This window comes from Mytilus galloprovincialis, chromosome 14, assembly GCF_965363235.1.
Source record: "Mytilus galloprovincialis chromosome 14, xbMytGall1.hap1.1, whole genome shotgun sequence".
Classification (NCBI taxonomy): domain Eukaryota; kingdom Metazoa; phylum Mollusca; class Bivalvia; order Mytilida; family Mytilidae; genus Mytilus; species Mytilus galloprovincialis.
The window spans coordinates 21402604-21420260 of NC_134851.1; the positions used below are offsets into that span (position 1 = coordinate 21402604).

Genomic DNA, 17657 nt, shown 5'->3' on the forward strand with positions numbered 1-17657 from the left:
AATTCTTTATGTCTATAATTGACAACAACAGAAAAGAAACACGTAAAGAAGTAAAACTTTGCAATGCATTAGCATAGACTCTTTAATTTGTTTGCGTCATTTTTTTTTTAAGTCGGATACAACTCTATCGTCATCATACTTCACAGTGTATTTGAGTTAGTCACTGAAAGGTATTATCCACAAGTATTTTCTTCAAAGCGGTGATGTAATCAAACTTGAAATCTAAAGATTCTGTGTCGGAGTCTAAATTTCCAGAACTTTTTGTGGACTGACTTTCTATTGACTTGCATCGCTCATTTTCTGTATTAACATGTATACCACTCATAACTTCAGAAACATTATAATTAGTCTTGTCCAAGTCTTCAATATCCGTGTCGAAGTCTAAATTTCTAGAACTTTCTGTGGACTGACTTTCTATTGACTTGAATCGCTCTTTTTCTGTATTAACATGTATACCACTCATATTTTCAGACACAATACAATTTTTCTTTTCCAAGTCTTCAATATCACAAGACTGCTTTAAAGTAATAACTGCTTTATCTGAAGTCTGCTGTTTCAATAACTTTTTCTTATGTCTTTTTTTAATTTTTCTTCGTTGTCTATATGCTTGGACATTGGCCTTGTTGTGACGTCCCATTAAGTAAAGCTACAAATCAAATTCACACTTAGTCTAGTACTATTTGTATATATATTCATATTTTTGTTTATACATAAGGATATACATGTATAGAATGTACAAAACAGTTTATAATATTTTCTAACTCCTTGCCTATTAATCAGTAACACCTGTTCAGATGACAAAAAAATACATGAAATTATTTTGACTGTTGTGTACATGTTATTATTTTGTTCAGATTATTGCTTGTACAAACATTCTATGTATACATGTAATTACTTGTATGAAGCCATCATACAAGTTATTACTTGTACAAATATAGTGACTAGTAATTACTTGTTCACTTTTTGTGAAAAAGATAATAAATTGTAAAAAGCATTTTCTACCTTGGCCTATTTGATGCTCTCAAAAGTGTAAAAACAGTGTAGAAAAAAATCATACAAGTAATTACTCTTACATGTACAAAGTGTTTGTACTTGTAAGTAATAACCTGTACAAAATAACAAAATGTACATGTATATATGACTTTTGGTACTTAGATCCCTCCGTTTACGGAGCACCCCATGAGCTGCAAGGGTACAGTGAAATCCGTGTAAACTCCCTATAAGGAGCAATGAAGATGTGTCAATAAGGAATAATTTACAACAACATTTTCAAGGACAATCGCCAACCCAACCTTCAGGGGTTCACGCAATAATCAATACATTTAAAATATATCAAATTACAGAATAACCATTTGTGTATAAATGTTGTTCTCTTTTCGGATTTATGAAACAACAGACACGGAAATATTAATTATAAATTGTAGAGGCCGATAGCAAATACATGTATACATCTATATATCTTTAAACGGGGAAACACAGGCACATGCATTGACCCCCTTTTCTTTCTCTAGGTGTTAATATTTTTTTCTTATTTCTTAATAATTTATTTTTCATTGATTAATAACAGTCAAATATACGCAGCTGTTCCCTCTAGTTTACAACCAATACATAAAAAGCAGGGGCGGATGCAGGAATTTTCGAAAGGGGGGTGCTAACCCAGGGCACCCAGGGCAAAGGGGGGGGGGGTGCAAAACATATGTCCCGATACAAATGCATTGATCGGCAAAAATAAAGGGGGGGGGTGCGCACCCCCGGAACCCCCCCCCCCCTGGATCCGCCACTGAAAAGGGGACTCAAACTTTTATACTAAAGTTACTGTATAGTACAGTCAGTCCCAAATATGCAGGTCCAAATTTAATTTAATAAGCGACGATGCCAGTGGGATTGTCATTCGTTTAAGACTCAAATTTGTGAAAACAAATATAAAAGGCTATCAATAACAATGAATAAGTATACAGAAGATCTCGAACCCTTCGACAGATTATTCAATTATGATGAACTGCGATAGTTACATACTGGAATACTTGTGGCAATTACATCAAAGAAATGTACTTAATCATGCATAATATTCGCCCATAATATTGTTTCGTAATTTCAAAAATCATAAATGACTACTAATTTTTAAAGTTTTAAAAAATTACCAATAAAATCTTCTCCTCCTTTCTGATCCTTTGTCTTAAACTAACACGCGGTCAGTAGCGGGATTGAAATGCGATACCTGACGTGCACACGTGATGGATATCGGTCAGTGGGAGCAGACGACTTATTAACTGGTCCACCGTTTCATCTATAATAGCTTCAGTGTAGCGATAAGTAAACACAACAGGGGTCCAGTGTAACGTTTTATCTTCATGAATATGTGTTTGACAAGTTTGTATTTATTGTATTGTATGTTCAGAATATACAAATAAACTGGACCCATGGCGTGTGAGGCTGCTGTTGTTTCAATCGTGTCGAAGTATCAATCAGCGTGGTGCCAGTTAAATATACAATTTTGAAAAAGTTATATGTAAAATTTAAATTTTGGATAAACATTATTTAATATGATTTTTAACCTAGTATATACACGTTTTTTTTTCTTCATCCTTGTGAATTGTTCATAATCATAAATTATCTGTTTATAAAACTTTGATGTTCTTCCCCCGAAATAGGTAAAACGCACTGAATATTCATAGACATTTCACCAGAGTCCATATCTAACTAAAAGCATCACTACTATCAGCAGAATCCAGGCGTACTACAAACGACTTGGAATCATTTCATGCTCACTATAATGAGCAGAGGGCTTAGACTGACCATGGAATTATTATACATGTATCTATAATACTAAAATTACGAGGTCCAATTTGTCAGCCGTCATCACGTAAAAACGACGAATCAAAGAATTCAACTTTATATACAACTAATATAGTACAAAGGTGTAGATTAAAAATTACACCACTCCAGGCCCTTTTGTTTTCCACGTAATTAATATTGCCAATAATTAGAAAGTTCCGGGTCGAGTCCGATACCGATACCAATAGTATAATCACCTGTTACCTATTACCTTATCTGTACGTTCCGCATCTGACAGGCGCACCACCAAACGGTGTATTCAGGATTAATATGCTATATACACGGGTCATAATCACAGGGTTGACACTACTAAATTGTCAAATTGTTACCTATTGTAGTATTTTAATCCGTAAGACTTTCTAAGATAACAATACGAATACTAAAAATCTGGACTAAAAATAAGTTTCAATTTGTTAGCGGGCATGACGTAAAACAGCGAATCAAAGAATTCAACTTTATTTATAACTAATATAGGACAATGCTGTTGATTAAAAAATACTCCATTCCAGGACCTTTTGTTTTCCAAATAATTAATATTACCAATAATTGATAAGTTCCAGTTCGACGGGTTCAAACAGAAAGATTTGAAAGCAGAGAAAATTGTGAATCTTATAATCGGCATGACTTAATCAGATGACAGTACTAATACTAAAATAAGGCTTGCGCATAGTTATATACTTTAATTCAGTCACGGACCCGCGATATCACGGGTGTGTTCTAGTATCTATATAACACTCCCATGGACTGACAGAAGGAGTACTTGTACTTGTAAATAATTTGCGCGCAAATTTAATGGTAATGCGCCCAAACGTAATGCAACGAGTCTACTAGGGTGTACATATATTTTTATTTGATACGACCCAACTTTAATTTTTGAAATTGAGTTTTTGATTAAACAAAAAAAAGTTTCATCTTTGTAAATAGAATAGAATAAATGTTTATATTTATAAAAAAAGGTTCTTTTTATAGTGCATATCTTGTATATAATTATTCTACAAAGACAAACAATAAACGAAAATACATTAAACTCGTTAAAATATATTGTTTGCAATAAAATTCTTGTTAATTGAATATTAAAATGAAGCACCGCTTTGGGTGGAGTTGTTACAATATAGACAAGTTATTGGTTCTGGGAAATAAAGAACTAAGCCTTTCTCATCCGTCAATTTCCTCAAATCTCCACATGTTTAGAACTTCGTCTTTAAAAACCAATAACAAATGGAAAAAAACCTGTCTACAGTGCATTATCATGGAGTCTTTGATTCGTGGCTGCATAGCTGTTATATTGTTACCAACTCGATAAACATATCACAGTTCAATTTGATTGCAGCTACTTGTATCAAACAGCATTACCCACAAGTTTATCCTACCCTTAAAAACGTTAACATTATCAAAGTTATTGTTCGTTCTTCTACCGCTGTCCAGGTTGATATGGAGGTCGTTGAGCGCTCACAAACATGTCAGGAGCCGGTAGTTCGCAGGTTGTCGTTGGTTCATGTCTGCCATATTTGTTTTTCGTAGATTGATTTCCTATATACAGTCCGCTCGTTTTCTCAATTGAATTGTTTCATATTTTTTATGTCGGTGCATTTTATTCCGACTTTGCGGTATGTTTTTTTCTTATTGTTGAAGGATTTGCGGTTACCTGCAATTGCTCAATTCCACCTCATTTAAACTTTGGTGCATACAGATGTCTCACTGGCAATCATACCACATTACCCTATTTTTTATATTAATCTCGCCACATTCTTTATGACTTTTGCTCATTATTGAAAGCTTAATGTTGACCAAGATCTGCTTACCCTTTATTTTTCATAATAAGAGGACGGTAAAGCTTGTTGAAAAGTGAGAAGATCATTTGTTTTTTTTGGCGGAATGATGAATGATAATATCAATCTGTATTGCTATGTTGAATGTTGATATGATCTGAATATTCTTTAAATCCAGTCTTGCTAAAATATCTTAAAATATGGCCAAAGGTTATCATAAAAATAAGAAGATGTAGTAGTATTACAAATAAGACAACTCCCCATACTAATAACTCTTTTCATAGATTGTTTCGGCATCATGATTTCAATATTTTAATATATAAGATAACAGATTGTCATATCTGCTTTATCAGATAAAAAAGGAAGAAAGATATAAGAGGGGTAGTTAAATTCATAGATCAAAAATAAACAGACAACGCCATGGCTAAAAAATAAAAAGACAAACAGACAATTAATAGTACACAAGACACAAGATAGACAACTCAAAACTAAGCAACACGAACCTCATCATAAACTGGGGGTGACCTCAGGTGCATGCTCCGGAAGGGTAAGTAGATTCTGCTCCACATGTGGCACCCGTCCTGTTGCTCATGTTATTACATCAAATTACTTTGGTGTGGTCTTGCGTAAATAGCTGTAATTGTTCTGACGGCAATCTATCAAGGACAGAAAATCTAAGTAAATTATTTTTTTTTAAATCAAGGTTTGTTTTGACAAAGAAAATTTAATAAATATAGTCAATAAATACCAAAAGTGGTACTGCTTCTGTGAGAGTTGGTACTTGATTTTTACATGATGGGGAACTAACCGTTGACAATAGATATAGGAAGATGTGATATGAGAGTGCCAATGAAACAACTCTCCATCCAAGTAACAATTTATAAAAGTAAACCATTATACTAGTAGGTCAAGGTTCGGCCTTCGACACGGAGTTTTGGCTCACACCGAACAGCAAGCTATAAAGGGCCCCAAAAATGACCATTCAAACGGGAAAACCAACGGTCCAATATATATAAAAAAACGAAAAAAGGGAAACACTTATGAACCAAATAAACAGACGACAACCATGCACTGAAGATCAGATGCCTATATGATAGTGTATGGAATGGCAGTCGATTTAGAGACAGGTTGGCCGTTGTTGCTGATGTAGAAGTAGGCCGGGATCGACTGACACCAATAAGTTTAAAAATTCAAACTTTTTAATAAAATGATTAAAAACAAAAATAATACATACAAAACACTGAGTTACAAACAACAATAAAGTAAAACAAATATACTATCAGTTATTTCCCAAATAGAAAACAATAAATATTTTGATAAACTTTATTTAAGGATTGAATGCTTCTTTTTGTAACTTCATTGGGGTGTAAAAGCGTTGACCGAAGTACATTTTGTATGAAACGCGGAAGCGCTTCATTCTAAAAATGTGCGAACGATAAACGCTTTTACAACTCTACGAAGTTACAAAAAGAAGCTTTCAATACTTATAATACCAATTTTTTTTTAGCTAGGATCATGAAAACACGAATTTTATTAACTTTTTATTTAATTCACCTGTGCACTTTATCGAGGGAATCGTGTTATCATGAATGATAAGTTTTATTGAGTAATGCAATTGCTTAAAAAATAACACGTGATGTGCAGTTAGCCAATCAGAATAACGTATTATAATGAAACATCCATCTAATGTAATACTATTATTTATCTTTATTCTAGTTAAACTTGCATTAAAATATCTTACTTTAAATCATTGAGGTGGTATGGGAGTCTAAAATAAAAATGATAGAATTTGTTCATACTTTGCCAAAACGTAGTATCTATTGATATATGTTGAAAAATATAATAAAAATGATAGGTCACCGTGCATTTTCTCAAGCTACAGGACGTGACAAAATGACACATTTTGTATGGTTAATACAGGGAAAAACACCATTTTGTTATTAGAAAATAAACAAAATGATAGAATTGTTAAATACTTAAGGAAAAGATAGCTTTCAGACAATGCTTTGAGAATATCAAAAGAAAAGATAGGGTCACCGTGCGTTTTTTCAAGCTAAAATACAAAATAGGAAAATTCCATGTAGAATCCTTCAGAAAATGCACTGCTTTAAAGTTACTTCCCCTTAAAATGCCAATTTAAAAAAAAATTAAAAACAACCAAAAATAATCAATATTTGCAAAAATATTTAATAATTATAAGTTATATTCTTATAAATTGGTTCTTTTAAATGAACATTCACATTTCAAATTTTCATTCCTGCATCAAATTTTGCTAACTTGATAGAAAATCTGGACCTTTGGTTCTCTGGTTTTTACAATCCAAGATGGAGGAAGACACCCATACCACCTTAAAATAATTCTAAAATCAAGACTTACCAATTTAAACTTTGACGTCTCAAAGCAGAATGTTTTACTTATATAGTAATCATTTTATTGATGGCACGAGAACATCACTTTCTTTGTCAGCATACAATTAGAAATGGCCAAATATGGCTATTGTCCAAAATAGTTTAAAATTGAATTAATAATTGTTCCATTGTCCAGGGCCGTAACTACATTGAGGCAAATGAGGCAAATGCCTCATGTAAAAAATTTCAAAAAAAAAAAAATGAAACAAAAGGTTGTTTTCATATCAAATTCACGGAAAGTGTCTTGCAAGAAGCAAGACGTTCTCTTCACTCTCTGGTGTATCCCCTAGATGTTTTTCGTTATTCATGTTTCTAGTTTCCTTTTAGTTGTCAGAGTTGATGGTCTATTGTTTGTACTTCTGTGTTCCGGATTTGTCTTTTGTTCATTTATTGTCCTACTTTATGACTATAGTCTGAGCGTTGATTTTCATTTGTAAACGTGGTTTTGCAATGTTGCATGTCCACCAAAGTCCAAAATTTTGCGAGAAATATATTTTAAGTACATGCGATGCTACTCAGTGGACACAAAAAAAAATTGTCCTTTCTGCATGGATAATTGAAATTGATATCAAAGAATACAAAACAGTTTGTTTTATTGTAAATAAAACTAGATAGCTGACATGGTTTGAATTAACGTAAGGTCACATATTTCCCGGTATCAAATAATTTGAAGAAAAAAAACAAGGTATTGCTATATATGACCTTTTACATTGAAAGGTTAAACTTGCATTAAGTCGTGTTGAGAACATTTAACAGATAATAAAGTAGTATGGGGACATAATCGCACACAAAGTCAATGCATAAAAAAAATACAAATGCTCAATGGTCAAAGTTTGTGTTCCTGCTCTTCATCTTGATAGTTGCCGGATGGTCTTCAACAATACTTTTAAAGAATCATTAATACCGTAAAAGATCGTAAAACAAGGTGAAGATGGTCCCTAGTGTGGACTTAAGCAGTACTAGTACTTAAAGTATAATACTGCAATGTCACTATATTTAAATCTAGTAATAAAAAAATCTCCAAAGTCTAATTACAATACAAGACAAGAACAAACAGACAGGTACGGTATTGATAATTATGAGAATTACGATTTTTGCTTTATCCTACATTTCGGTCTTTTAATGTTGTCTCTAATACCAAAAAGTCTTAAATTACAATGAATCTTTGTTTTTGCTTTGGGACCTGATTGTCGAAAAAAATATCTAAAAATTAATTAAGCCGTTTCAATGCAAGAAAGAGTCTGGGAAACGCTCAGAATGCACGATTTTGCGTTTTTTTTCTCAGAGCTTCTGGGGGCCTTAAGCGGCCCCCAGACCCCTCGCCCAAAATTTTTCGCCTCGCCTTACTCGGCGAATATATTTTGCCTCACTATTAAAAGAGGCTAGTTACGGCCCTGTTGTCTATCACGGATATTTAGGAAGCGTATTAAATAAGTTTAAATCTTGTTTCCGGATCCTATTAATTCTTCAATTGTATTAATATGTTAATGCAAAACTGTGTACATTATATAATTTGAATTTGATTGATAAAACAGTTTTATACTAATATCTACAATAAAAAATCTCAGTGGCTTATTTTGATTTGTACTGACGGTGGATGTTGACTGAGTGTAGCTGTATAAATTTACAAATTAAGTAGTGTATACTTTTATGTGGCGTAAACAGCTATCATGATCGTAAGTAGAAAATCTGAATTGCTTGTACATATTTTTACAACTTATATTACTGATCCCTTACTACTTTGCGGGTGTGAGTGCTGTCTTGTAGCGGCATTATCCTACTCTTGTTCGAAATCTAAAACGGTGTCTTTTACGTGCAAGCGTGAGATATTGCTCTCTCTAAACACGGGTCAGTCATTTGTCGTCCCCTTCCGACGGACTATAAAGTTTCTCAAGACAATCCTCAGAATTCGTGGTGTGAAGGGAGAACTGAAAATTGAAGTCCTTGAATTTTCTCCCCGGAACGGAGATCGAACCAGCTAGAAACCATAGTGTGTGTTTGTAGTCTGATGCACTACACTATGGCTCTCCTCTATCTTATAGACGGTGAGTGTTAACCTAGTGTAGCTTGATAAACAGTCAACTAATCTTTTTAATGGAAACGCAATCATACAATGGAATAATATTTTTTTTCAGTGTCATTGCTATTTAATTTGTGTATAGCGCACGGGATGTCAGATTTTATCGAAATATCGGTTCCTTAATATATTTACTTCAAATCAATTACTTTTTAAGACTTCTTGAAGAGGGTAGAGATTATTGTTTTGGCAATGATCAAAAACATTATAACAAAAACAAGCACATTTAATGAATTTTTCTAATGAGTTTCAGCAACATTAAAATTATACATGAGATTTACACGTGGAGTTTTTGAAATAATTTTAATTATATTTTGTCTATTGTCTGATCAGTCCAATTATTTATGCAGTCTTCTTGTTATTTATTGACCAAAAACTCGAAATAATTGTAAAAACAGAAGAATAATTTTGGATTCTTGTATTATTCCTGGATCTTTTCCGGTGTAGTAAACTAAAGAGTATAGACGGGGTCATATTTCGATGTCAAATGCATTTAGATTTCACAAGGATTTGTATTCCAGTACAGTTTGCACGGTAGATTTTGCGATCAAATGCATATGCCCTCCGCAAAAGGGGGAATATGGACACACTCGAAAAAAATTAATACACGAAAGCTTCAACAGATTAGCTGTAATCAACTTGTACAATCTACATCAGAGATCAATATTTTAATTAGATTGCAACTTGTATTTTGTCAAGATAATATTTGGTAGAATAAGGAACTGTGTCATGACCGCATGAAACGCGCTGGTCGGTTTTTTCTTTAACGAATAAAGTTCCATTACTCCGCAATGTCATACATGTATCAGAAAAAGAAAAGAAAAAAATACGGGAGCTTATTTTGATAGATGTAACTAGTTATCAAGGTTCCATGAACACTGCTCAAAGCATTTTTCAGTATTGTCCGCAAACTTCAAAATTCCGGCTCTTTTTCCGTAGACAAAATCCCATAATTCGGAAACGTCAAATCTCAAACTTATAACAAAAGGGAGCTTACGTCAATATATAGACATTAATTATACCCTATCTTTTGTTAAATTTGTCGGGTAATTTATGACAAAAAGCGTTTGACGTCTCAGTTTAGCTGAACGGTTTTCCAATTTTGCACATTATGCAATTTACTGTGTGCTAGTTCATATTCTGGACGCCAGCCAATCTTTCGGCTGTTGTCTATGGCATGGTATTGGTTGGTTGCAAACATTCGATATTTTTCATTTAAATGCAATATTTTATATTTAATTGGTATATTTCTTCATTTGAATGCAATATTTTTTCATTTGAATGGTATATTTTTTCATTTAAATGCAATATTTTTTATTTAAATTGTATAATTTTTCATTCATATGGTATAAGTTTTCATTCAAATGGTATAATTTTTCATTCAAATGGTATAATTTTCATTCAAATGCAATATTTTTTATTCAATTGGTATAAAAAATCATTTGTATGCAATATTTTTTATTCAATTGGTATAATAGTTTTATATTTATATGCAATAATTGCATCATGGGAAATTCTTTGACGCCTTAAGGTCAAATTTGCAACAACGTTTGTGATTGGTCGGTATTTATTTGGATTTTCTCACCTTTCCTTCTGAACTTGAGTGACCGAAAATTAAAAAAAACGCTTCAGAATATCGCCCCTTTAACTAAATCTGGCGTTCGTGCGAGTCCTGCACTGGCTGTTTTATTAAAATCTTGTGGTCCTGACTAGTATTTCTATTGCAAAATTTCGATGGTCACAACGTTCGGGCCACTTTTCAAAAACTTCTATTGTATATAGATCTATATGCAAGTACATTGTATACCTTTTTTTAAATAGATTAGACTTTAAATGGTTTTACACTAGTCATTTTTTGTGGCCCTTTATGGCTTTCTGTTCGGTTTGAGCCAAGGCTCAGTGTTGAAGACCGTATACTTTGACCTATAATGGTTTACATTTACAAATTTTGACTTGGATGAAGAGTTGACTCACCGGCACTCATACCACATCTTCTTATATCTAAATACAACGTAAAATAGACGTTTCTCAGATTGTTTTTTTTTAATCCTTTGCCGCGCGTTGTGTACTTTTTGATAACTCAATCAGCCGGGAAGAACAAGATTTATTTCAGTTCTAGTTGTTACATGTATTAGCTTTGAGCAAATTTCCAGTAATTGCAAATACTCTTATGTCGGTCCTTTGTGTCTATTGTCTTAAAATTAGTTTTTGTGTGTGTGTCTCGTTCCGATCTTTTGAGTTAATCTAATTGCAACTGATTTTACAGGTTGTTAAATTACTGTACTGTTATACCACTGTCGCATATTCGGGATGGATTGAGTGCTCACAAACATGTTGTACTGTTACACCGCTGTCCCAGATTAGGGGGAGGAATTGGGATCCCGCTAACATACATGTTTAACCCCGCCACATTCTGTATGTATGTGCTTGTCCCAAGTCAGAAGCCTGTAATTCAGTGGTTGCCGTTTGATGCTGTGTTAAAATATACATATTTGTGTTCGTTCATTTTTTGTACATTAATTTGGTCGCTATAGTTTTCTCGATTGAATTGTTTTACATTTGTGATTTCGGTGCCTTTTATAAGTGACTATATGCGATGTATGCTTAGCTTATTGTCGAAGGCCGTACGGTGACTTATAGCTGTTGATTTTTGTGTCATTTGGTCTCTTGTGGAGAGTTGTCTCATTTGCAATCATACCACATCTTCTGATTTCTATATCAACCCTGTCATATTCTTTATTTACCTGTCCAAGGTCAGGAGCCTGTTGTTTAGTGGTTGTATTTGGTTCATGTCTCGACTCATATTTGATACTTTGTAAATTGTTTTGTTATGTATAGTTAGGCTGTTAGTTTTTTCGTTTGAATTGTTTACATTTTCATGTCGGGCCTTTTATAGACGACTTTACAGTATCAGGTTTTTGTCATTGTTGAAGGCCTTACGATTGTCTATAATTGCTTACATCCACTTTATATTTGAACTCCGGTGGATAGTTGCCTTATTTGCAATCACATTCCATTTCTTCGTTTTTATATTATATACCGGACTTCTAAACGGCGTATTTTCATGAACAAGCATGAAATATTTGACACTGTGTGTTAAAATTAACAACATAAAATCAATCAATTTAAACTTGTGTTAAATAAGAGCCATTTTATATTTATTTATTTGTTCGGGTGGGGGACAGAAGGCTTTCATATATGAATATGGTTGCCTGGTAAGAGGTGAAAAATATGCATGATTAGAGACAGATTGAAATGAGTAATAATGCTCTCCCTTCCCTTCCCCGTCCTTCATTCATAAATTCAAACTGACCACCATGGAATAGCCCAATAGTGTTGACAGAAGCGTTAAACACTAGTCTAATCAATCAAAAACCCTTCCCTAGAATATCAAATAATTGTCCCTTTAAGTTTAAAACAGTTATTGTCCGTGTAGTTCTTATATTTATCCAGCTTATCGTCCTACTGTCATACCATAAAAAACGTTTATAAACAGCTCAGATTCTGATATATCTGCATTCATAAATTAATAATTTCATTTAGACTAAACGACGCCATGTTTGTTATGTGTCTCTACCGTCTTAATAACCTATCAAAAAAGAAGAGGTAAAAGAGAGCCAGAAGATCTTCCAAATGCAAAAAAAAAAAAAAAAAAAAAAACAGAAATAGACTTCTTTTGGCTCACTTCCGAAGAACAAAAAAAAAAAACGCAACCCATTAATATGTTTTTAAAAACGCCTTGCCCCTACCTTTTTTTTCCAAAATAATGGCATTTTCAAATATATAAACAAAAAAAAAATAGATAAGGGGCGGGACCAAACTTATAGATAACATAATAAAGAAATGATGAAATATACAGAATAAGTTGATTGATTTTTTTGTTGCCTTATGTCCAGTGGCAAATATGTCACGCATGTTTAGGACAAATATAATAGAGATCAAAGGATAAAGATTAGAGTGAAATGGTAAAAACTAAAAGATATAGAATGATAGAAACGATCTTTGATCTGAAACCCTCAGCAACGAATCCTAAATGTGAATGATTTGCGGCATAATACATGAGAGCACATATTACAGATAGTATTAAATATGAACTTCACGCCTCATACAGTGAAGTCCTATGTCATAGGACTATTGTTGTAACATGGGTTAGCAACTGGTTCCAATTTATCCTGAATTGTCTTTTAAATTTTTAAAGAACTAGTCCCGGAGTATAACAGCTTATGTCTCTCCTTGTCACGGAGTCAGTCTGGTTCTGCTGTTGTAATTGGGTGATTTTTTTTCTTCATGAAGCAAAAAAAGAGGTGGCTTAGTTCAAATAATTATTAGGCCCCGAAGGCTTTTTATTCTTTAATCATGTTTGTCCACCTGCAACGTCTCTGAGGATCATGAAAAGTAAAAAAAAAAAAATATACATGTAGCACAAAAGAACGTCATGATAACATGTATCTGGACTTAGAGAGGGGGAGGGGGAACTAGCTATGTATATATTTTTTTTATTTCAATGTGAAGACTGTAGGGGAGTTTCTTCAGAAAGGGTTTTTATTGGAGATGTTTTGCAATGCACGCAGGCATCTGTTTCTATCCATGAACAAGTTGTGTGTCAAATTAATTATTATTACTTGTCACTCGCATTTTTTGCTTTGCCTGGCCATTATTGGCATTAATTGCCAGTGCACGAACTCGCACGAACGCCAAATTTTAGTTAGATGGGCGATATTCTTAGGCTAACGCGTTTTTTAATTTTTTAATTCTTGGTCACTCAAGTTTAGAAAGAAAGGGGAGAAAATCCCAATAAATACCGACCAATCACAAACGTTGTTGCAAATTTGACCTTAAGGCGTCAAAGAATTTCCCATGATGCAATTATTGCATATAAATAAAAAAAAACAAACTATTATACCAATTAAATAAAAAATATTGCATGCAAATGATTTTTTTATACCAATTGAATAAAGTATATTGCATTTTTTTGACGGGATGGTTTATCTATTTTGATCCGAGCGTCACTGATAAGTCTTTTGCAGTCTCGGGCGCAAATAAAACAATATCAATCCTATAATATCTATGATGAGTTTATTTAATAATCCCAGTCACGGTTTTGTACATATTATAAATCACGTTTGCGTTTGGGTTTTATCCAAACCCACTTTTTTCTCTTACTTATTTTCTTTGTAAACATTCTTTGAAAATAAAATTGAAATGAAAATGGGGTTCGATGTCTCATTCGCTTTATTATGCGATTTATTTGTCAATTTCCTGATTCTGATCCTAAGGTTAAATAGTAGGTGACTTAATAATTTTGATGTTTTACTTTACAAGAGGATTTGTTTGATAGGAGTAATACTAGAGACCTCTGCATCTATTAAATACACATACAAACCTACTAACTTGAAGTATATTAATATTGCACTATTCTTCTTATTACACTCAAAATTTGAGAAAAAAAAAAACATTGATTTACTAAAATTTTAATCTCATCATTTACCATGTATTCGAACTTCATTTTGAAAACTTATTAATAAAGGAAACCTTTGTGTAAATTATGATCCTGGGTCATTGTTCGACTGTACTGATTTGGATGGTAACTTTAGTTTTCTTGGCCTTCATCGGATAAAACCGTATTTGGCCGAAGATTACCGAACAAATCAAGGAAATCGAAACTGTAAACAGGAAGTAGCGACTTCCTCTTTCTTTTCCTACTTTCGTTTCTCGAAACGTAGTTTTCCATTTGTAAAACAAAGAACAGAGACATTGTTTATAGTAAGTTTTTTTTATATATTTTTGTAAAAGTTGTTCATTTACCACTTGCAAAACATGCTCAAGTCTGTAAAAATGTCCTGAAAAATATACAAATACAAATATACAAATATTTTTATTGCCTTTTGGCACAAACTCATTATAAACAATAAATGGTTAAGACCTAGTCCAAATAATTATGACGTCTGGAAAAGCTATTTTATTTTTTTTTTTTATGGGACGCCTTCCTGTCGTAGGAAAGCGTCCCAGAAAAAAAATAAAGTAGTCCGGCAACAAATGGGCAAGGCCATAATTATTTGGACTAGTTAGTCATGCTAGTTAAGACCAATGGCATTACATTTAATATACAAATTATTGACATTGTATTCGTAAAATGAAAGGTTACATGATAACATTTTTTCCCTTAGTTTATCACGAGATAAATTGTCATCCTGCCCTTTTGTTTTGCCAAGTTGCTCATCCTGCCTTTTTTTTTAAATCAAAACTCTCCTGTCCTGCCTTTTTTTCCAAATTACATCCAAACTCACTTTTTTCTCTTACTTATTTTCTTTGTAAACATTCTTTATCACAAAATAAAATTGAAATGACAATGGGGTTTGATGTCTCATTCGATTTATTATGCGATTTATTTGTCAATTTCCTGATTCTGATCCTAAGGTAAAATAGTAGGTGACTTAATAATCCCCCCTAAAAATGAAATGGTAGCTCCCTAACGATAATTATTTGAGACATCTGACGAATCACGATAAGGATATTTTGACGAATCATGGTAAAATTTTAACCAATTTGATGCTAACGGTAGCTGAAAATGACCACTTGAAGCCTGACAGTAAAGGGCATTACCACCCTCATATCATGCTAGAATGAAAAGTTTCATATTGATGTATCATATTAATTCACTATTTCTTATATTTAGACACTCTGATATGAAAGAGGAAGACAGTCTAAGTAATAATGCTGAGCTATTGTTAACCAAAAGAAATACTTTTTCATCAGTGGTAATGTTACGCTGTATTTGAAATATAACATTTATTCTATTTTCTATTTCTGAACTATCCGAAACCCTGATACATTCTACTCTCTTGTTTCCCATCCTAACAGTGACAGAGCGAGATTTTTCAGATGAAGTACTACAAGAGGAATCAAAATCAATTGTTCGCTCAAGAAGACCTAGTTTCGATAATTTCTTGTCTACTATTTTATTTTTTTTCTCAAATTGCCTAAGTTCATTTAGTGAAGGGTCTTTTATTGATTTTTCCTACAAAACTTTCCCTTTACTTTTGTAGCTAGATGTCGTAGCCACTTTCTTATGTAATGTACTTTTACTCTCGATCACCTTTCTCTTTTTCTAACTTCAGTTGTTTTTTTCTAAAAGTATAGCTCTTCCTTCAACTTCATCTCACCCCAAGGACGACTGGGGTATAGAAATATGGTCACTTGGTGTTCTCCGGACTGGCAGTAAAACGCTTGCCGAAGTGGGGCGTCCGTTTGGCTGTGCGGGATGTATCAAATTCGCAATCACGTCCGTTCAGAAGGGGGACGTTAAATCTGATGCCTCGTGTAAAGAGAGTGCCACACTCTTTGCACATTAAGAACCCTTGCAACAACTCTTTGAGGGGTCCGTAGGTGGCCTGTTGCAAGGCAAAATTTCTGTCCCTATCCAATATACCCTCATTTTCCAGTGGCAGTCCAAATTTCCCCGACCATCATCCCAGATGGCCTCTATTGTATCAACCTACCTATTGTATTTATTGTGAACTTGTTCTCGTCCTGAATATGCATGAAATATTTGCCACTGGACGTTAAGCAACCAACAATCAATCAATCAATCAACTTCATCTTTTCATTTTGTAATCTATGTGATTTTAAATCTTCTTTTGTCCTTTTTAACTCCGCCCTGAAACATCTCAACTCCTCGTCTTCAACATCATCTTCATTACAGCTCTTCTATAAAAGCATGCAAAGAAAACCTTTGATCAACTTGCTTGCTATGTTTGCTTGGATGTTTGCAAACAATAGGTAGGTGGAGTTTCAGTCAGTTCTATATATACAGGGATTTGATTAGACGATAAAAATTGACATGAAATGAAGTTAATGTTTATTGTCCAATCAAATTCCAGTATATAGTAAACAGACTGAAACAGACTACCTACATGTTGTTACAAACATAGCAAGCAAGTTGATTAAAGGTTTGTTTTGCATGCTTTTATAGAAGAGCTGTAAAGGATTTCTCTAGATTGATGGCTGCCTCCAACTTCCTTTTCACACTGTTTGGATCTTTTCCCAGTTTCTACTCCTCTTTGGTTTCCCCCGCATCTGGGATTCCTTACTCTGCTGGTGACTTATAATTCAACCCGTGGACATCTCGGCGAGGTCTGTCAGCCATCATCAGACTTTTAACTTCAAACTTCTAACTTCAAATTTTTCGATCTGATTACTATAAATTCAGAAATTATTGCGTGTATTTATTATTGCGATTTTGTCATTTTAGACTTAAATGCCATTGTAATTTTTATGATTTTGAGAAAAATCCCCTTTAGTTCATACAAAATATTTCAAAATGCGAGTTTAAATTATTGCGTTTAAAACTCTGTCACATTTGTCGCAAAAATAAAAACCTAGCAATAATTTCTGAATTTACAGTACTCTAAAGAATTCTAATGTAACACTGTGTAATAACTAGGAAAAGGAATTCTAAAAGGTGGAGTGAACACAAATCAAAGTCAGTTAAGCAAGAATATCAAACGATCAGCCAAAGGGGAGTAACTAGAACATATTTCACATCGTAATTACTAGTTTTTTAGAAAA

General features: G+C 33.3%; 2 protein-coding genes across 5 annotated transcripts in view; one reads left to right on the forward strand and one right to left on the reverse strand.

Moving 5' to 3' along the window:
- The window catches only part of LOC143059143 (uncharacterized), a 22914-nt gene continuing 5257 nt past the window's right edge, over nucleotides 1–17657 (reverse strand). The window contains exons 1-2 of one of the 2 annotated variants that reach the window (XR_012973401.1): nucleotides 2142–2384; nucleotides 1–646 (exon numbers count right to left, since the gene is read on the reverse strand). Coding sequence is in view for 1 of the 2 variants with exons in the window: in XM_076232632.1 (XP_076088747.1) it covers nucleotides 161–646 (486 nt within the window). In the remaining variant the exon portion in view is untranslated. Of the gene's footprint in view, nucleotides 647–2141; nucleotides 2385–17657 lie in introns of those variants that run through there. The other variant, XM_076232632.1, reaches the window with a different exon arrangement.
- The window catches only part of LOC143059142 (gasdermin-E-like), a 21928-nt gene continuing 18978 nt past the window's right edge, over nucleotides 14708–17657 (forward strand). For 2 of the 3 annotated variants that reach the window (XM_076232627.1, XM_076232628.1), the window contains exons 1-2: nucleotides 14824–14852; nucleotides 15766–15847. In XM_076232627.1, coding sequence (XP_076088742.1) covers nucleotides 15776–15847 — 72 coding nt within the window. In that variant the 5' untranslated portion in view covers nucleotides 14824–14852; nucleotides 15766–15775. Of the gene's footprint in view, nucleotides 14853–15765; nucleotides 15848–17657 lie in introns of all 3 variants that reach the window. The other variant, XM_076232629.1, reaches the window with a different exon arrangement.